Here is a 21209-nt window from a genome sequence, read left to right on the forward strand (position 1 = left end):
TGAGAGAGGGAAGAGAGAGAATCCCAAGCAGGCTCCAACATGGGTGCTTGATCCCACAATGGAACAAACTGTGAGATCGTGACCGAAGCCAAAATCAAGAGTTGGATGCTTAACCAACTGAGCCACCCAGGCATTCCTGTTACTTTATTTTTTTAATGTTTATTTGAGAGAGAGAGAGCACACACGAATATGAATGGTGGGAGGGACAGAGACCGAGGAGAGAGAGAATCCTAAGCAGACTCTGCTCTGTGGAGTTTGATCTTATGAACCGTGAGATCATGACCTGATCCAAAATCAAGAATTGGATGCTCAACTAACTGATCACCCAGCTGCCCCGAGATCTGTTCGTTTAGTAGCAGCATCTTGCAAATCTCTTTGACTCTTAAAGGAAAGACTATTGGCACTTTGATACTGGGGAGTTACGGGAATAATAACAATAACAGTCTCCTATGTTTCAGCATCTCAGTGTTTTATAAAATGTAGAATAAGTTATATTCAGAGAGGTTCTGGCATATCACTGTGTGCGGATGGCTTTTAATGTTAATTATGGAGAGAAATACTGAGGTGATGAGACATACTAACTTTGTATCCATTTTGTTTCTCCTAGTGAAGGAATGTGTGGATCATTTAAGTAGAGATGAAGATGAAGAGAAACTAGTAGCCTCATTATGGGGAGCAGAGAGATGTTTACGAGTTTTAGAAAGTGTAAGTAAAAGTATGGGCACCTGTTTTGGGAAATTTACTTAATTGTGACTGAGTGTGTGAGAGACTGTCAGATATTTTTTATGAAGTATCCCAAAAGTTTTGTTAATCCAAACTGAAATTATAATGCATTAGGTGAGCAATCAGTGTTAATGAACAAATTAAATAACCGGTTTGGTTTAAGAATATGCGTATTGTCACTCTTGAGGAAACCTTGGAGGTTAAGATTGTTTTTATTATAAAATGTTCTTTCCTTCATGTGCAATTCTGCTTAAATATATTGTTTGTGGAAAATGATCATTAATAGCTGTCAGGTTTTTTTTTTTAATTAATAAGGATTTCCTTGATTTAGCTGTTTGAGTCAGATTGTAATCACAGCTTTAATAATAATTTACTTTGAAGAATGCTACTGTAGAACTGTGTGTCATAAGAATATTCTTTGGCTTTTATGAATGATTAAACCCAGTTCAGTGTAACTTATAATTTATGCTGCCAGTACATTTCAGGATGTATAGATATAGATTGAAAGTTCTTGGTATAGACAAAATTGAAATTTTTCCTGCTAGCTTTTAGAGTGCTTCAGGTGCATTAAACAGATAGCATTTTTTTTATTCTAAATGAATCCACTTAAGGATTTTAATAGTTTATAAGTTTAGAGGCTGCTCTTTTCTGACATTCAGAGTGATGGGTAATTCATTACAGTGAATGTAGTTCAGAATGTTACCTATGAGCAAACAGTTATAAAAATGTTTAAATTTTGTAACAAAAGAATAGCTCTATTTTAAATATGGAACATATTGGTTATTCCTTTAGATGACAAGGGCTGATCTTCCCTATCTTTGTCTTTTACTATACAAGGGATTGTATGTTGTATATAAATGAATGAAAGTTATAGATTGCCACAATTATTTCATATTTTTCCCTTTTAGGTAACAGTACATAACCCAGAGAATCAAAGCTACTTGATAGCATATAAAGATTCACAGCTCATTGTTTCTTCAGCTAAGTAAGTTTTTCTGAAATATCATGCTCTTTATTTAAAGCATTTGAGTTGAGGGGTGCCTGGGTGTGTCAGCTGGTTAAGCTTCCAACTTTGGCTCAGATCATGATTTTGCAGTTCATGAGTTTCAGCCCTACATCAGGCTCTGTGCTGACATCTCAGAGCCTGGAGCCTGCCTTGCTTGGATTCTGTGTCTCCCCCTCTCTCTGCCCCTCCTACACTCACGCTCTCTGTCTCTCTCAAAAATAAACATTAAGAACAGTTTTAAAAAGGGGCACTTGGGTGGCTTGGTCAGTTGAGCATCCAGCTTTGGCTCAGGTCATTATCGTGTATTTGTGGGTTCAGGCACTGCATTGGGCTCTGTGCTGACAGCTTGGAACCTGGAGCCTGCTTTGGATTCAGTGTCTCCATCTCTTTCTGCCCCTCCCCTGCTTGTGCTTTGTCTCTTCTCTCTCAAAAAATGTTAAAAAAAATTTTTTTTGAAAAATAAAGCATTTGAGTTGACCATAAAGGAAGTATGATTGCATCACCTTCCTTCAATAAAACACTTTTGTCAAGTTCTGTGAATAAGTGGTACAATGTAGTGCAATAGTTAGGAGTACAGAGTCTGGAGCCAGGGAGACTGAGTATGGATCCCAGCTTCCTAACTTTAGCCCTGTCACCTTGGGCAAGTCATTTACATGCTAAAAGTTCTTTAGAAGAGGGCTAATAATTGCATCTACCTACATAAGGTTGTTGTTAATAAAAATAACTTATACATATGCTAATAGGTGTTATATAGAACGTTTTTAAAAATATGGTTTTTAAAAAATTTTTTAATGTTTATTTTTGAGAGAGAGAGGGAGACACAGAATGTGAAGCAGGCTCCAGACTCTGAGCTGTCAGCACAGAGCCCTATGTGGGGCTGGAACCCACAAACCATGAGATCATGACCTAAGCCGAAGTTGGATGCTTAACCGACTGAGCAACCTAGGCGCCCCCCAAAATATGTTTTAAATAGTATATTTGTAAAATACATATTTTAAAATATTTTAAATGGTTTTTAAATGTCCCTCTTCTATATGTTGAATACAGTGTATACTAGGGTGTTAATATATATGTGTATGCATAAACAATTCTTAGCATATGGTAAAAACTAAGCATTAGTCCTTATTTTTAATTGTAAATGACCTTTTCTAATCTCCTGTCCTTTATACCTGTTTTTCCAGATCTACATGTAGCTCCCCCTATTCACCCTCTCTGCCAAACTTGCATGATATTAGGTTAATGCTCTCACCTCAGTTTGCATAAAATTTCCAGTTATGTTTCCAGCCTTAGTTCAATTTTAATACAACAGCCTCTTCCTAATGTCTCCAACCTAGTTCTTGATATCTTTGCCCTCGTTCTCTGGCCTCCAGCCTATCCAGCCCAATACCACAGGGGCTTAGCTTTCCCAAATCTCTGCTTTGTAAAAATAATCCTCAATGCTAAATCTCTGGTTCCTTTTTTTTTTTTTTTTTAAATAATTTATTTTTTAATTTCCATCCAAGTTAGCATACAGTGCAACAGTGATTTCAGGAGTAGATTCCTTAATGCCCCTTACCCATTTAGCCCATCCCCCCTCCCACAACCCCTCCAGCAACCCTCTGTTCTCCATATTTAAGAGTCTCTTAAGTTTTGTCCCCTTCCCTGTTTTTATATTATTTTTGTTTCCCTTCCCTTATGTTCATCTGTTTTGTATCATAAAGTCCTCATATGAGTGAAGTCACACGATATTTGTCTTTCTCAGACTGGCTAATTTTGCTTAGCATAATACCCTCTTGTTCCATTCACATAGTTGCAAATGGCCCAAATCTCTGGTTCCTTACTGGCCTTAAATGTGTGTCTATAGTCCTTGGGATAATATCAAAAGCCCAATGTAGCCTGACTCAAGTTCATCTGTTTTTAATCTCTTATTTTGGTGCATTTCAAACACAGACAAAAGTAGAGAAAGTAGTATGATAAATCCACCCCCCCCCCCTTTTTAAGTTTATTTATTTATTTTGGGAGTGCATGAGCCGGGGAGGGGCAGAGAAAGAGGGAGAATCTTAAGCAGGCTCTGCACTGTCAGTCCAGAGCCCAGGCAGGGCTTGAACTCGTGAAAACTGATACCATGACTTAAGTTGAGATCAAGAGTCAAGACACTTAATCGACTGAACTACCCAGGTGCCCTAGTAGTATGATAAATCTATGATGTCTATGCCATTTAGCTTGAATAGTCATCAAACATGGCTAGTCTTATTTTCATTTGTAACCCTATTCATAACTCTTCTATATTATTTTGAAGCAAATTACAGATTTCATATAATTTAATCCATTAAATACTTGAGTATATGAAGTCTCTTTTTAAAAGAGGACTCTTTAAAAGATGTAACTACAGGGGTGTCTGGCTGGCTCAGTCGGTGGAGGATGTGACTGTTGATCTCAGGGTTGTGGGCGTGAGCCCCACGTTGGGTGTAAAGTTTACTTGAAATTAAAAAAAAAAAAAACTAATTTTTTAATTAAAATTGTCTAGCACTCTGGGCTGATAGCATAGAGCCCGATGCAGGGCTCAAACTGAGAAACACAAGATCATGACCTAAGCCAAAGTCAGACACTTAACTGACTAAGCCACCCAGGCACTCCCAAAATTTTTAAATAAGTAAATAAAAATAAAATAAAAGGTGTAATCACAATAGTGCTTTCATACCTATAAATTATTGGCTGCTTAATGTTATATATCCAGTCAGTATTAAAATTTCTGGTAGTCTTTAATTTCTAAAAAACCTGTAGGTTTCCCCTCCTCTCTTTTTTTTGGCCTTACATTTGTAAATTTTGTGTCACATTTAGGTACCCTTAAGGCCTGTGTTCTAGTTGTTTGTTACTATGTTTTATTCTCCCCTACCAAAGAGTATTCTTGTAAGTGAAATCTGTTTCTTTCTTTAAAAATGTCATATATTTCATGACCCCTGACACATGGTGTCTTCCAGGAGGTATTTGTTATGACAGTTTTTATCTCTTTCATTGTGGTTAGGAATTTTCTGTCAGATATCTTAGAAGTGGCACTTAGGGAGTCAGAATTGGATGTTTGTGAAGTAACACTCCTGACTTTTTTATAACTTTTCATTAGGACCCTGATAAATGCAGGGACAGCATATTGAAAGATTAAATGGTAAAGCTCTGCTATTCTCCCCTCATTTACCAGCCAAAATGTGTTAGCTCAGTACTACTGAAGCCAGTCGAGTTAATAATAATAATAACACGTTTAGTTCTAGCTAACATCCTCAAACATCTAAACAACAAATTATTTTATATTTTATTTTATGTTCATCTTTGAGAGAAAGTGTGTGTGTGTGAGAGAGAGAGAGAGAGAGAGGAGGGGAAGGGCAGAGAGAGAAGGATACACAGGATCTGAAGTTGGCAGCACAGCCTCATGTGGGTCTTGAATCCACAAATTGCCAGATCATGACCTGAGCTGAAGTTGGAATGCTTAACTGACTGAGCCATCCATGTGTCCCGAACAACAAATTATTTTAGATTAGACATGATGAACACCTTCCTAACCATATAGTATGTTTTAACAGGAGAGGCTAGAGAAGGATGAGTTATAGTACAGTTTTTTCCTTAAGAGTTTTGTATGGTGTATATTATAATACATGAAGAATCAACTGAGAGAGTCCACTTCATTTCTCAAATAATTTTTTGAATTAATGGACTTGGTGATTTAAAGAGAGTCTTCAGAAGTACTAGGCTCACTTAAGGATTATATTTCCTTGTTATTTTGGGTAGCATCTTGAGAATCCTTGGGATGTAACTGATACCCTTAGGTTGCCAGGAGACATGTCAGTTAAATGACCTCATGTTTAAAAAATACATACTCTAATGTTTATGAAGTATTTAATATCATCTATACAAGGTTATTTATTATTACACAAATAATAATTCTCTACTTGCTCAGAGTTTGCATCCTAAATGAAAAATATCTAAATGAAATTCAGAAATGTAGCTCCTAAAGGTTTTACCTTGTTTAGGGAGGGATTGTGGTAGGTCTGTTGTGTTGGAGAGATTGGTAAAGTGGGGACAACTGTAAGTAGTACAGATGTAAGCTTCTCTACTGAGTTTATAATTTTAATTTAGAAAATTTTAAATTACTGAGCTTTCTCAAAATAAAATTTAGCACTTAGTGTGATATTAGGCATATGTGGTATATGATTAAATAGTTAATACATTATAATCTCTGTAATAGAAAGAAATTAATTTGGCAGCATTTATGACAGATTTAAAACAGTCTACATTTTGTTTTCTCTTAAGAGCATTACAACATTGTGAAGGATTGATTCAGCAATATAATCGTGCTGAGAACAGTATATGCTTACCTGACAGTAAGCCTCTGCCTCACCAGAATGTAACCAACCATGTGGGCAAAGCAGTGGAAGACTGCATGAGGGCCATCATTGGGGTATTGCTCAATTTAACCAATGACAATGGTAAGTTATGTTTTCTACATGTATTCTCTGAAAGATTGTATATTAGTAAAAATAAATTCCCCTTATTTTCTTTTCTTGATGTAGTGATTTTTTTCATGGCCATCATGTAACTCACTCATGCATAAATTTAACTACTTGTAGGGCTGTTTTTGTTTATTTGAGTTTATTTTTAAGAATGAGCATGAGTGGAAGTAGGGGAGGGGCAGAGCAAGAATTCCAACCAGGCTCTGCTCTGTCATCATGGAGCCTCAAACTCCTGAACTGTGAGATCATGACCTGAGCTGAAATCAAGAGTCCGGATGCTTTACTGAGCCATTCAGGCACCCCAATATTTTTAGGGTCATCCTGGTAGCTTGGTTTGGAAATACTATGGTCAAAAATATATTTTAGTAAAGAAATAGCTATGTATTCCTAACTTTTAGTATCAGTGTTTATGAATGTTGGTTGTTGGTGTCCGAGAGAAGAATCCGAAGCAATTTTCATATTTTTAACATTCTTAACTCTTTCAGAGTGGGGCAGCACCAAAACAGGAGAACAGGACGGCTTGATTGGCACAGCAATGAACTGTGTGCTTCAGGTTCCAAAGTACCTACCTCAGGAGCAGAGATTTGATATCCGAGTGCTGGTGAGTCGGAGTGACTATTTCAGAAATTAGTATTTAATCTATTAAAATGATAAAAACTTCATCCTAGTTTTGGGTTTAAGAACCAGCTGTTTGATATATTTGCTTGTGAATCCACCTCATCTTGTACAAAAGAGAGGCATCTGTGCAAAAATAAGAAGTATAAAAAAATCTAAAGGTTAAAAAAAAAAACCACCTAAATAAAAGGTGTGATTTTTAAAAAGGAATGAAATCATTGGGAAGAGCTCATTATCTTCCACACTGGTTTTTAACCATTTAGTGGATGGCAGAACACAGATTAGGTTTCTAGCTGCCAACAAAAGTTATGTATATTGTGTTAATTTGCTTTTAATTCTCACCTGTGGTAATGTGCATGTTTTAATTTTTGTAGGGCTTAGGTCTACTGATAAATCTAGTGGAGTATAGTGCTCGGAATCGGCACTGTCTTGTCAACATGGAAACATCATGTTCTTTTGATTCTTCCCTCTGTAGTGGAGAAGGAGATGATAGTTTAAGGATAGCTGGACAAATTCATGCCGTTCAGGCTTTAGTGCAGGTAAGCAGCAACTTCAAAACAAGCTAACACCTTCATTTTGTTGCACTGTCCAACTTCCTCATCATTTGCACTTTTCCAGCCTCTCTCCCTCCACTTTCCCTCCCCTTTTCCTTTGTGGGTATGTATGTGTGTTTCACTCTCTCTAGCTCACCGTCGCCAGTTCACTGAGAGGTACACTGGGTTAGAATGTATACCCTTCCTTACTTTGCTCCACTGACAGTTTAACTGTAATAATCACTCCTTAGGCATTGTTAGTGAAAAGCAGAAACAAGGCGTATTTGTTTTATCAGTCAAAGATAACAGATTAGGAATCAGTCTCCAGCCTCAATCCCATCCAGTTCAAGTCCTCTAGCATTTACTTCCCGGTGTGATCTGTGTCTCGGACTTTTGTGCTTCTGAATATTGGGCCATACCTTTCCGTTTTTCAGAAGGGGAGAGGCTGCAGACTTTTCAGAGTATGTTTGCGGAGTAATTTCCTGGCCTAGGAATTGTGTCAGAATAAATAGATTTAAAAATTAGTGTCACTGTGGCATATCTGGCTGGCTCATTTGGAGGAGCATGTGGCTTTTGATCATGGAGTTGGGAGCTTAAACCCCACATTGTGTGTAGAGATTAAATTAGTAAACTTAAAAAAAAATGAAATAAAAATTAACGTCCTCAAGTCACCAGATCCCAGTTACCAAACACGCCCTGTCTTCAATTTCTGCTTCTCCCAAAAAACTGCATGGCTTTATTTCTTGAACAATAATGGGTACTCTAGTTTTTCTTTTCCAGCCTAATGGTTGGGTTCCTAACTACCTTTTTCTTTCCTTAAAAGACAGTTCGCACATGTTCGGAATTGATAATGAACTATCCTTTTCATTGTTTCTGTAACCTTTGCTATCCTGTTAATACTTTTGGCTTTTTTGAAACTTTTTTTTTTAATGTTGTATTTTTGAGAGAGCATGAGTAGGGGAGGGGCAGAGAGAGAGAGAGAGACACAGGATCTAAAGCAGGCTCCGTGCTCTGAGCAGCCAGCACAGAGCCCAACACAGGGCTTGACCCCACAAACTGTGAGATCATGACCTGATCCACAGTCGGCACTTAACCAGCTGAACCACCCAGGCACCCTGAAACTACCACAACAACTTGATTTTTTCCGGAGTCATAACTATGACCCCATCATTGTCTTATCAGTTATTTTGATCTCAGGAGTTCTCTCTCCCTCCCTCCCTCTCTCCCTCCCTCTCTCTCTCTCTCCCTCCCTCCCTCCCTCTCTCTCTCTCTCTCTCTCCCTCTCCCTCCCTCCCTCTCCCCTTCCCCTGCTCGTGCTGTTTCTCTCTGACTCTATCTCTCAGAAATAAAAATAACCATTAAAAAATTTTTATTAAAAAAAGGTTTTGTGTGTTTGCTCTATTGATATTTACTGAATTTGAAATCAAACCAAATTATAGAACACAGGCATTCGTTCCCATAGCCATCAGACATAATCACATAGTATGTACATTCTAGAAAACACTGTACATTCATGAGTGAATCAAAGAAGTCAGTTGACCTCTTACTGTTGTTATGAATGTGATTTTGATCTCACAGATTCTCTAAAGGGATTTTGGGGACCCCTAGAGACCCTTGAACCAATTTTAAGAAATACTGCTTTTATATAAACCTCAAATTTTATTTTCTTAAGGGTATTAAAGTTTCTATACCACTCTTCTGTTTTCTCAGCAATTTTTTTGAGATCTATTTGGCATTTGATTTTCAGGTAGTTGTTTTTAGTAACTTGGAGTTTTCCCCAAATTCTGTCAGTAAATGCTTTCTGTACATTCAGCACTGGACCAGCACAAGGAAAATAAAGTACATGAAGGCAAGGAATTCAGTGTGTTCCCTTTTGTCTTAGAGTTTTCACTGTGTCGAAGTACACACCAACAAGTATACTTCCATTGTTAATAATGTTAGTTGAGATCCAGTTCTGAGTATTTTTTCTGAGACCTCTTGCTTGTTATTTTTTTTACTGGTCCTTGTTTATATTATCTTTTTAGATTTCTTTCAAAGAATCCATGTTGCTTTCCCTTAATATAATGTAGTGTGTGTGTGTGTGTTTGAATGTTATATAGTTTTCTTTAGTGTCCTTTCATAATTTATCCAGTCTGCTCAGGCTTAAAAATTTTTTTTAATCAAGTTTGTATTTTTTGCTTGGAATATCCTGTCATTATTATCTAACTTAAGGGCACATGTTGAGATTTGCATTCTTACAAACAGAATGCCTGGTAACATTAGTAGATACATTTAATTTACTTGATTGAATCCCAACAGCATTTATACTTTCCTTTTTGCCTTCAGTTGGATGTAGAACAAAGCCTTTTATTGTAACTTACCCTTTTTAACCAGAGAGCATGCTTCTTTCGGTTAGTGATTTTGAAAGCAAACAGATCTTATACGTGGGTACATACATGTTGGTTGGTGTTCTTCTAACGATCTTTAAAAATAATTTTTATCAGCTGTTCCTTGAGCGAGAACGAGCAGCCCAGTTGGCAGAAAGTAAAACAGATGAGTTGATCAAAGATGCTCCCACTACTCAGCATGATAAGAGTGGAGAGTGGCAAGAAACAAGTGGAGAAATACAGTGGGTATCAACTGAAAAGACCGATGGTACAGAAGAGAAACAGAAGAAGGACGAGGACGATGAAGAACTTGACCTCAATAAAGGTATATTTATTTTAAATCATGTATTCAAATTGAAAATGTTGTTTCCCTCTAACAAATTTTTAATTCATGTGTTTTCATAATCTTGCTATGATTGTATGGCCTCTCTAGCTCAGTGCAGACAAGCTTTAATATTTCAGTGCTCATAGGAATTCTTTGCTGGTTTCCTAGCAGTGAGGAAGGCACATGTGCAGTGCAGGAAAGATCTGCCTTTCCCAGGCTGGCCTTTCTTTACTCGGTGAAAAGAGAGTCGTTGAACAGTAGGACTCCTAAAGGTTACAGTTTTGAGATTATTTTATGGTCTCACTTTATAAACAGATGATTATCAGAAATTACAATAATAGTTCTCAGATGGTATGGAGTAGCTTGCAAACACTGAAAGGAACAAACTGATGGAGTCATTACATTTATCAGCCACTGTTGTCAGCAGCTGATACTGGGTTTACTGTTTATGCAAGTACTGCAGAATAGCTATTTGTAACTTCATATCACTCATGAAATTAAATAATATGGTTAGCTTCACCAAGCTAGGAAGCAAGCCCTTGCAAATCTTTTTCTGAGCATAGTCTCCTGTCCACTGTTCCACTAATGGCATTAGTTCTAATATTCTAAGAAATTGCTGTTCCATTTTCTAAATTTTTTAAAATTTAATGTTTATTTTTGAGAGAGAGCATGAGCATGGGAGAGGCAGAGAGAGGGAGACACTGAATCTGAAGCAGGTTCCAGGCTCTGAGCTGTCAGCACAGTGCCCAGCATGGGTCTTGAACTCCTGAACTTCGAGATCATGACCTGAGCCAAACAAAGTCAGTTGCTTAACCAATTGAGCCACCCAGGTGCCCCAACTGTTACATTTTCTCAGTGTTCATGTTTCCTTTGGCATAATATTTTTGGTTGTGTAGCATTCTTTTTAAATAATAGCTTTATTGGCTTAAGTGTTAGCTTGTGAGGATCTGCTGTAACTGAGTACTGTAGACTGAGCAGCTTAAACAACAGAATTCTGTTCCAGTTCTGGAGGCTGTAAGTCCAAGATCAAGGTGTCAGGGTTGGTCTTAGAGCTGGTCTCTCCTTGGATTGTAGATGGCTGTCTTCTCCCTGTCTTTTTATGTGGTCTTCACTCTATGCATCTTTGTTCTAATCTCCTCTTATGAGGATAACAGATGAGGACCCACCCCAGTGACCTCATTTAAAGTAATCCAAGTCCTACCTTGACATACTGGGGGTTAGGAGCTCAGCATATTCAGGGGGTGGAGTAATAGTTCAGCCCATAACAAGATAAAATTCAGCCTTTTAAAGTAAACATTAGAGCAGTTTTCATTGTATTCACAAGGTGCAATCATTACCACAGTCTAATTTCAGAACTTGTCATCATCCTGAAAAAACCCTATACCCATTTAGCAGCCATCACTCTCTGTTCTCCCCTCCCCAGCCAGTGGCAACCACTAATTCTGTCTCTGGATTTGCCTATTCTGGACATTTCCTGTAAATGGAAAACAGTATGTAGCCCTTTGTGACTGATTTCTTTCACTTAGCCCGATGTTTTCAGTGTTCATTCATGTTATGTTATCAGTACATAAGTTACTTTTTATGGCCGAATAATACTCCATTGTAGGTATGTACCACACTTTATCTAGTCATCAATTGATGGACATTTGGGTTGTGTCCACCTGTGGCTCTTTGAATAATGCTGCCATGACATAACGTTCACATACAACTTTTTGTGTGAACATATATTTTCAGTTCCTTTGGGTATACACCTAAGAGTGTCAGGTGCTGAATTATTTGTTAACTCAATGTTTAGCATTTTAGGGAACCATCAAACTGTTTTCCAAATTGAGTGCTTCATTTTATATTCCTGCCAGCCACATATAAGGGTTTTAGTTTCTCCAAATCCTTACAAATAGTTATTTGTCTTTTTCATGTTAGCCACCCTAGTGGGTGTGAAAGTATATGAGATTTGATTTGCAGTTCGGGTTGAATAAACGGTGTTGCTTATTGCTCATTTACTTATCTATGTTGTCTTTTCACTTTCTTGATGGTGTCTTTTCAAAGCAAAAGTTTTGAGTTTGATGAAGTTCAGTTTATCTAATTTTGTCACTTGTGGATTTGGTGTGGTAGCTAAAAAGTCATTTCCTAACCAAGGTCATAAAGATTTAGTCCTGTATTTTTGTCTAAGAGTTTTATGGTTTTCATGCTTATATTAAGGTCCCTCTTCCATTTGAGTGACTTTTTGTTAATTTGTATGGCTATTCCATTTTCCTAGTGCCATTTATCAGTGTTTAAGCAGTTCTGAAGAAAAGATAACAGAATTGGTGGTTTTCGGGGGTGGTTTTGTTTGTTTTGATATACTGTTACAGTTTGTTGGTTTTTTTAAAATATTCTTAGCCCTTCAGCATGCTGGCAAACACATGGAAGATTGCATTGTGGCCTCATACACAGCGCTGCTTCTTGGGTGTCTCTGCCAGGAGAGTCCAGTAAGTAAACAGTGCAGTATTATTTTATGTGTCTTGAAAAGATTCCATTGTGACAACTTCATCCCGTTACCTAATTTACTTATGTATTTAAAGTTTATTTATTTTGTGAGAGAGAGAGAATGGGGTAGGGACAGAGAAAGGAGGAGAGAGAAAATCACAGCAGGCTCCACACTGTCTATCCAGAGCATGATGTAGGACTCAAACTCATAAATCATGAGATCATGGCCTGAGGCCTAATTGAGATTTGGGCACTCAACCAACTGAGCCACCCAGGCACCTTTATTTGGTGAACTTTTAAAGGTATTACTCTTATTATTTCCTATTTCAAAATAAGAGCGCATCGGGTTTAATGAGAAAGTTTTTGGTTGATGGACGAATTTATCGAAATGGCTTTGGTTGAAGTAAAAGCATAATGTAAGACCTCTGCTAAGCTGGCTGTAGTCTCTGCAGGGCCAGGGGAGTTGGGGAAGGAAATCTCTAGTCTCAGTGATATTATTAAGGACTCAGATGATGTGTCTTTAAACCCTACTGCCTCTACATGTTGTCTTGTCTTGTGCTTGGTCTCCTCCTGGCCCCATACTGGCTCTAGCTACCAGTCTCATCTAGGTAACTAATGTCTAGTATAAGAAGCTGGCCTCCTGTATGTTTATTTTATTTTTTTATTTATTTTTTATTTTTTATTTTTTTGCAAAAGCAAAGGGCATTTATTCCGGCTTAAGCTCGGGCTCCCAGACCTCATCAACACAGTGGATCCATGCTGAGAGCCATGTATGTTTATTTTTAAGAGCAGTGTTGTTTTTTGGTTTTTTACCTGCTTAGATCCCTCTCCACCCACTGTACCAAGTAGACTTCCTCTTATCTTGGCTAGCTTTGGCTCACATGGCCTTTGTGTGAACCACTTATAGGAAAGGAAAGTGGGATTAGTATATGAGATTTAGATGATGAGGATTTAACTAGAAGTATTAGTGTCCTGATGATGGGGCTGAGTCAGCATGGAAGCAGACAGTTCTGGCTAATGGGACAGTCATTCAGAGTACTTCTTAAGGGGAAAGTCTAGTGAAGAGCCAGATTTTAAAATGAAAGGGAAGTTCTTTTCCTTAGGAGCCAAGGGCATTCAGGAGGCAAGAATGGAAATCTATTCTATAGTGAAAGGGTTAGCTTCTTTCTCTTCTTAATGTTTGAGAGAGAGAGAAAGCATGTGCAAGCAGGAGAAGGGGCAGAGAGAGAGGAGAAAGAGAGAATCCCAAGTAGGCTCCATGTGGATCTCACAAATCCTGAGATCATGACCTGATCCAAAATCAAGAGTTGGACGCTTAAGTGACTGAGCCAACCAGGCGCCCTGAGTTTGCTTCTCCTTTATGTTAAATATGTTTTCTCTGATCCTTTCTTACTCATCTGTTCCATATTTATATTCTGGTCAAGCTCTGATCTAAATGCAGCCTAGCTTGCTCCGTTGTGGCCCTTCCTAGCACATGGCTTTCAAGATCAAGATCAAAGTTCTCATCATGGCTCTAGAGACCCTGCAAGATTTTTTCAGCTCAGCCCTTTTCCTTATTTCCTTAAATTCAAAGATTAAAAAAAATTTTTTTTTCTTACGTTTAATTTTTGAGAGAGACAGCATGAGCAGGGGAGGAGCAGAGAGAAAGGGAAACACAGCATCCAAAGCAGGCTCCAGTGTCTGAGATGTCAGCACGGAGCCCAACATGGGGCTTGAACCTACCAACTGCGTGAGATCATGACCTGAGCCGAAGTCAGATGCTTAACCGACTGAGCCACTCTGGCGCCCCTTTCAATTCACAGATTTTAAGGACAAATGAGAAACACTTATCAAGCAGAGGGGAAAGAGGAATAGGCAGGTCTCAAAACAATGGTCTCAAAAAAATTTAACAATTTTTAGGTATTCTATTTTACACACACCCTAGTTTCTTTTATATTCTTTCTTAAGTAATGGGTCTAGAAATTAATTTGTGGTATTGTCACATATAATTTACCCTTGGCCATTTTTCTCCTGTATAAATTGTAGGCAGTGTTGTGAATGCATAGAACCCCAGATGTCTTTACTGCCTTGGGGGATTATTACGGTTAACCCCAGAAAGCTAGCTCATACATAAAACGTAATGGAAATTGGTGTAAGTAGAAGAGACCCAAGAAAGCCAGTGGTTGTATTATAGTACAAGCTGCCTGTGGGAAAGGGCTGCACACTGCAGGAGCCCAGGAGATTGAGTCATTTTCCATCGCACACCGTGTGTCTGGTGCGTTGTAATAGTCTCCTCACTAGTCTTTGCCTTTCCTGCTCTCTTGACTCCATTCCTGAAATCTTGGACACTGCCGCCATAGCTCACTTCCTTGAGACCACCTTTCTGGGCTCCCCATCATTTAGGGAATCATGACTTTGTTTATGGCTACAAGTAAAACTTGTTAAAACTGCTTCTGCATTTTCTAAATCTGTTACTCTGCTTGGGTACTTTCTAAATTTCTCTAATAGGCAATGCTGTTGCTCATCTTTTCTTTTTAAAAGTAATCTCTACACCCAACGTGAGGCTTAAACTCACAATGCCGAGATTGAGTTGCATGCTCTTCTGACAGAGCCCCTCTCATTATTTTTTCTTTTCATACTTGCTGCTCTCGATTTAAAAGTAAATGCTATGACTGCCCTTCCCATTCCCCAACTACTGTATGTTGCATTCTGTATTGATGGAAAGGGATTTGATTATTGAGGCTTTCACTCAAAACCTTGGCTCTAATCATTTATTCTGTATGCTACAAATCCCTTTTCTACTGAGCAGTCTTCATGGCACCCTGGCTACTGCTCTGGCCACCCCTGTGCTAGCACTCCTCTCCTAGAAATGGCTTAAAGACATTCTTAAATTAGCTTTCATTTAGTTCTGTAGTTTCCATCTTGATTGCCCTTGTAACATTCACCACTTCGGTATATTTTTCAAGCATTTTGTAAACTCTCTGTGTTTTAGGTGCAAGATTAACTCCGGAGTAAATGTGCACAGCTGGGGGCCTGCGGTGGCTTTTGGTGGGGAGGTCGTTCACTTAGAATATGGGCGCTTGATAGCGCATAATGTAGCATAGTTATTTTGGTAGCATTTATTAGATCTTTTCTGAAATTGTATTCATACATTGTTTCTTTATAATTTCAAAAGTACCCTGACAGGAAATTTTTTTGAATAGGGAGATAGGGGACTGGTGGCAAATTTCTTAAAAGCGTAGTATGTAATCTCGTTCCTGCCCCCATCATGAAAATCAGTTTACGCGCCCCCCCCCAACCTCTTCGAGCCCCAAACTCGGACAACATATTTTCTTTTGTGCTTTTTATTATAGGTGAACCTTCTTAAAAGAGTCTTTCCATTTCTTATGAACCTTTAAAACAGGTGTTTAAGCAAGTTATGTGTTTTCCTTGTAACAGATTGGTGTTATATATAAAATATAGTTTAGCTGCTTCTTGCTAACAGTGAAGGGAAACACCGTAATGTCCTTTCCTGGCATTGCTGACATTCCCTCTCTCAAGAAACTAGATTATCATTGGAAAGATCTAGTTAATTCCTAGCCTATATAGAAACATGAGGATTTATATATATATATTTCATAAGCACCTCTGAGGACATTTTCAACTTCCCCCTTGTCTTCTTGACATTGTCCCCACCCCCAATCCGTTTGCAGTGCATTTTGTTCCCTCGGGCATTTTTCTCTGTACAATTACAAAAGTAAACATGGACACAAGTGTTTCATTGTAGCCTTTGCCAGTTTTACCCTTCTGAGGATGGGATGGAGCAGGGAATGGACACACACACTGGCAGATTTCGGAGGGTAGAAAAGTACATGGCACATTAACTAAGGAGTTCAAGGACCTTGTGGAAGTTTGGAACAGGACGTGTGCCAAAGCCAACAAGCCAGTGCGGGGGGCAGACTCCTGCTCTCTGCTGCCTGACCCGTGTTTCCCTGGTCTCTTTCCTCAGATCAATGTGACCACTGTGCGGGAATATCTGCCAGAAGGGGACTTTTCAATAATGACAGAGATGCTCAAAAAATTCCTGAGCTTCATGAATCTTACTGTAAGTAGCTTCTGTTGCAGCTTGTGTGGTCTTAAAAACGATACTGTCATTAGATGGGAGACCTTAAAATGCCGTATGGCCATAGTGACTGGAAGCAAAAAGGGATTCTCTTTTAATGTGTTCTTTTTAAGGTGATTGTTCGTTATTATGGTGATTGCTAGTTATTATGGCCAAATATATTGACATTGACATTATATTATCAGAGTCGCAATTTAATCTTCGTATGTTCTGATTCAGTTTAGTAAAGCTAAAGAATTTAAGCTTTGATTTGATGCTTGTTAAGATGTGTTAAATATTAACTGTTACTTCCTCTCTGCCCCTCCTCACCCCCCCTTCAGTGTGCTGTTGGAACCACAGGCCAGAAATCTATCTCTAGAGTGATTGAATACTTGGAACATTGCTAGCTGCTTTACCTTTGCTTCAGGTGCTCGGTAATGCTGGAGCTATTCTTAGAGAAAAGTCATGAAAGAAGTCCTTGAAGATATACCAAGAACATTCATCAGTATCATTCATGTTTGGATTTTTAAGGCCACCTGATTTCTTCGTCATGCATTCTGCATTTGCTAAATGACAGTTACTACATCAATCTGCAACTATCAAAAATGAGGGAAAAGGTTCAGGCTGTTAACTATTCCATGCAGTATTTAAATACACTTAACTTTGGCAGAGTTTATACTCTCCCCTGTTCTCTTGCTTCACTCTGGGCAAGTTCTAAGGGGAAAATTTGTGCTGCTGTTAGTGCAACTGCTGTGTATGTTGAGCCACTGTTGTCATGCCAGCCAGGTGCAGAGGCAGCTTAGCTACTGAGGTATCGAATGTTTTGAGGACATTCTGGACAACAGCTTAGTTCCTTTTTCAGGCTCATTTGCTTTTGCTTTTTTGTTGAATGATTCCAATCGTAAATAAAGCTTTTAATAATTTTGTGAATTTTTTTTGTTGTTGTTCCCTGAACTACTGTCTATATTTAAAATTAGATGGAATCCAAAGACACAAGGGATTAATAGTATATTTTTTTATTTTTGATTTGGTTTGGGTTGTTGAACTATTTTTCACTTTTGAGACCATGACCATATTATCATACCATAATGAGTCATAGTTATAGACACAAGAAAACAAACAACAGTTTGAGGGAATATTATGTTAAGACGATGTGCCCTGTTAAAGGATGAAGCAAAATAGACAAACCCAGGGTAGTTTACGCTAATGCTAGAGGCGGCTCTTGAAACGCTGTTTGGAGGGAGGGCTCTCTAGATAGATTTTCTAATGTTCAGTACAATAAATATAAGGAAGCTAAAACACCAATGTGGAATTCATGTTTCCAGATAATGTGTATATTCTTCTACAGAGTGACAGGATCAAATGCATAAACGCAAAGCCTTAAATTGCTGGTTCAGAGAAGATCCTTTTTTTCATTCAGATTCTTAGTTCATACATAGCACAGTGTGTTTGGAAGACAGTCATAGAACACACAAAACACATTTTATGTATTTAATCTCACAACATTGCAAATCTTTCTTGTGTTAACTATTGTTCAGACCACTGGTTAAACTTTTTTTTGTTGATTCGGCCTGAATACAGGCTTTCCAGAGATCTCTTTCGTTAATACTTTTAAATACCTTTCAGGTAGTTATATCATGTTTCTTCATTGGATTTGTAAAACTTGAAGCCATAAAAATATTAGTTTGGTGTGTATGGAGGAAAATACAAAGTCTAATTGTTACCCATTTAGACTTTGTTATTTCCTTGTATAAAGTGACAAATCGGGGCTCTTGTATCAGTGCCAGCTGTAATGTTTTTTAATGCAGTGGCTGCCTTCTATTGTCTTCCTATTTTTGATAATGCAGATTGTTGGGAAATCTATAAGGAAGTAACTGATTCCAGGCAAATTGTTTTCTTCCTCCTACCCACCCAGCCCCCACCCATCACCTCTTAGCAGCATAGTTATGCCAGTGTAACTTGGGAAGGACCTAGATTTTATTTGCCCTGAGTATAAATGCTAGCATAGCCAACTATTTTAAAAGTATATCAGTAAATGATATTCATAAAATTGAATTAGTGAGATGTATTTTGTTTAATAATTTTACAATGCATTGATATTGATTAATCATTGGATCTAGGAAAAGGAACAGATTTTTGGTTAAAAAACCAGACTTGTGGCAGATGGTAAAGAATCTTCTGAAATGTTTGGATGAGAACAATCAGGGCGAACTACATTTTTCTGTTACACTGGTAATCATTTGAGAATTGATTTACCTCCGTGTTTAACAGTTTTTTGTTTTGTTTTTTAAATAATAACTAATTGTCAAGCACTGATAGAGATGCAGATTTTGGTGGGGTGGGGGGGAGAAGTCACCTCACCAACTGCAGTGCATTTGTGTGTTTTTAACCCTCAGAGAACTCTGCATTTTAGGGTACTTGAGGCTGACTTGCAAATTAAAGTTTTAAAGTAACCTTTTTTTCCATTGTAAATATTTCTGTAAATACTACCAATTGGAAATTAGAACAGTAGAGTACTTTTCTGAATCCAATCCTATTTTTATTTTATACAGTATTTCTCAGCTGTGATCTTTGGAGCAAAAGCCAACGGCAGGAAAAAAATAGTTTGTACCAGTTTCATGAAGTATGTCTTTGGGTTTTTGTAAATAATTTTAACTCAAATAAAATTGCTACTTTCAATACACATGTTGTCTTTAACATAAATCTATTGAACTGTTCTGGAGGAAGAAATTTCATGAATGTGATATAGCTGACTAAGGGGAGACATGATGTGTGACATGAATTTCCTTTTCAACATACACAAAAATTTAACCAATTTTTGTTAAACGTTATATACTTCTCCCTTTTTATTCATTTTCTAATTTATTAAAAAAAATTTTTTTAAATGTTTTATTTATTTTTGAGACAGCATGAGAGGGGGAGGGGCAGAGAGACAGGGAGATGCAGAATCCGAAGCAGGCTCTGAGCTGTCAGCACAGAGCCTGATGCGGGGCTCGAAGCCATGAACGTGAGATCATGACCTGAGCTGAAGTCGGAGCCACCCAGGTGCCACTACTTCTCCCCTTTTAATACTTATCAGAATGTCAACTCTTAACTCGGATTTGTTAGGGATGGTGATTCTCTGCTTGAATATAATTATGCCCGTGATGCATTTAAGTTGCCTTCGTCTATTTGCCCGTCTGAATATGACCCCAGACTTCTTATTTTTTACAGCTGCTTTTTAGCTTTTCAATTTTCTTCTTAGATGTCAGATTCTAAGTTTCTTGCATTGATTACAAGTGGATTCATCAACCTCTCCTCACTGCTTTTAAAACTAGATTGGAGGAAGGTCTTCTCCTCTTTTGCACACACAGACACATGTGTAAGAGTGCAGGCTCTGCATATAGAAAGACCGAAATCACAGACATAAATTAGGAAAATAAGTGCTGATGTATGAGTAGTTTCCCAAACTAACTTGTATCTTGCTTACTCAGACAGAAATGGGGCTCTCCCTGACCTCAGGACTGAAGACTAAACAACTGTGCGTATGAAGCACTAGCACCCTGTTTCAAACTTCGGTCTTGGTAAATGGTAGCTTTCACCAAACAATTGTTTTCACTGCCAGGAAATGAAAATGTTCTAAACAGAGTAGAATACAATGATTATGTCCACACCTAGGATAATAGCTTTCATATTGCTGAGGTCCTTGGGTTTGGGTCCCTTTAACTACAAGTCTCTAAAATTATTTCCAAAATTGTTAATATCTTGTTAATGACTAAAGCAGGGAGAAAATTGAACAAACCAGTGTGATTATTAAAAGTGTTTCGGACATGTCCCATTGGTATTTTGTTACATTAGAGGGAAGGACTGGAAGAGTTTGCACAATTCACTGTCAGTCTCTTGATATTGGGTGCATAGATTAAAATTTTTCTAGGTGAAATTAATATTTTTTAGTAATCTTCACACCCAACATGGGGCTTGAATTCACAACCCTGCAGTCAAGGGTCCCACGCTCTTCTGACTGAGCCAGCCAAGCTTCCCTAGAAAATCTTTAGACAAAGAACAATATCAAGTGTTCTGGTCAAACGTCTATTTCCTTAGCTTCTGTGCAATTTGAATACCCCAAAGGCCTTGTACTGGCCTGAGCAAAAATAGAAAACTATATCCATATATTACCTAGTTTTCAGTTGTCTAAAATGAACTGTTAACCCAGAGTTGTATTATAGAGGATGTGGGTAAAGGGAACTATGCTGTTGGCAGGTTCATAAATCTTAATGTAGTTTAATCCTATGTAGATTATAATAAAGATGCGTGTTATAACCCCAACAGCATCTAGTAAAAAACCGTGTGAAAGCATATAGCTAGAGCTGCTTTACAAGAATAAAAATGGAACACTGAAGAAATACTTGTTTATATAAAGGAAGATGGGGAAAGAGTAACAAAAACCAATGAGAAACATAGAAAAATACCAGGAACATACAGATTTGAGTAAAAGCAAAGAAATCCTTTTATAAGACAGGAAGAAGTCAAGAATATCCACTAACTCTAACAATACCAATAGTTCTATTTAATGCAAGTGCACCAGATCCCCCAATTGCAAGGCAGGGATTGTCAAACTGAAAAGGAGATGTGCTAGGGGCACCTGGGTGGCTCAG

At 38.0% G+C, this 21209-nt stretch overlaps 1 protein-coding gene across 3 annotated transcripts in view; it reads left to right on the forward strand.

Annotated features, from left to right (window-relative positions):
* The window catches only part of WAPL (WAPL cohesin release factor), an 88649-nt gene extending 69391 nt beyond the window's left edge, over positions 1 to 19258 (forward strand). For 2 of the 3 annotated variants that reach the window (XM_039233698.1, XM_039233700.1), the window contains exons 11-19: positions 608 to 705; positions 1632 to 1708; positions 6011 to 6186; positions 6696 to 6811; positions 7200 to 7364; positions 9842 to 10049; positions 12429 to 12517; positions 16483 to 16578; positions 16917 to 19258. In XM_039233698.1, coding sequence (XP_039089629.1) covers positions 608 to 705; positions 1632 to 1708; positions 6011 to 6186; positions 6696 to 6811; positions 7200 to 7364; positions 9842 to 10049; positions 12429 to 12517; positions 16483 to 16578; positions 16917 to 16982 — 1091 coding nt within the window. In that variant the 3' untranslated portion in view covers positions 16983 to 19258. The remainder of the gene's footprint in view (positions 1 to 607; positions 706 to 1631; positions 1709 to 6010; positions 6187 to 6695; positions 6812 to 7199; positions 7365 to 9841; positions 10050 to 12428; positions 12518 to 16482; positions 16579 to 16916) is intronic. The other variant, XM_039233699.1, reaches the window with a different exon arrangement.
* Positions 19259 to 21209: the final 1951 nt, after the last annotated feature.

The sequence above is a fragment of the Hyaena hyaena genome, unplaced genomic scaffold (genome assembly GCF_003009895.1).
Source record: "Hyaena hyaena isolate Hyena2069 unplaced genomic scaffold, ASM300989v1 scaffold_78, whole genome shotgun sequence".
In the NCBI taxonomy this organism is placed as follows: Eukaryota; Metazoa; Chordata; class Mammalia; order Carnivora; family Hyaenidae; genus Hyaena; species Hyaena hyaena.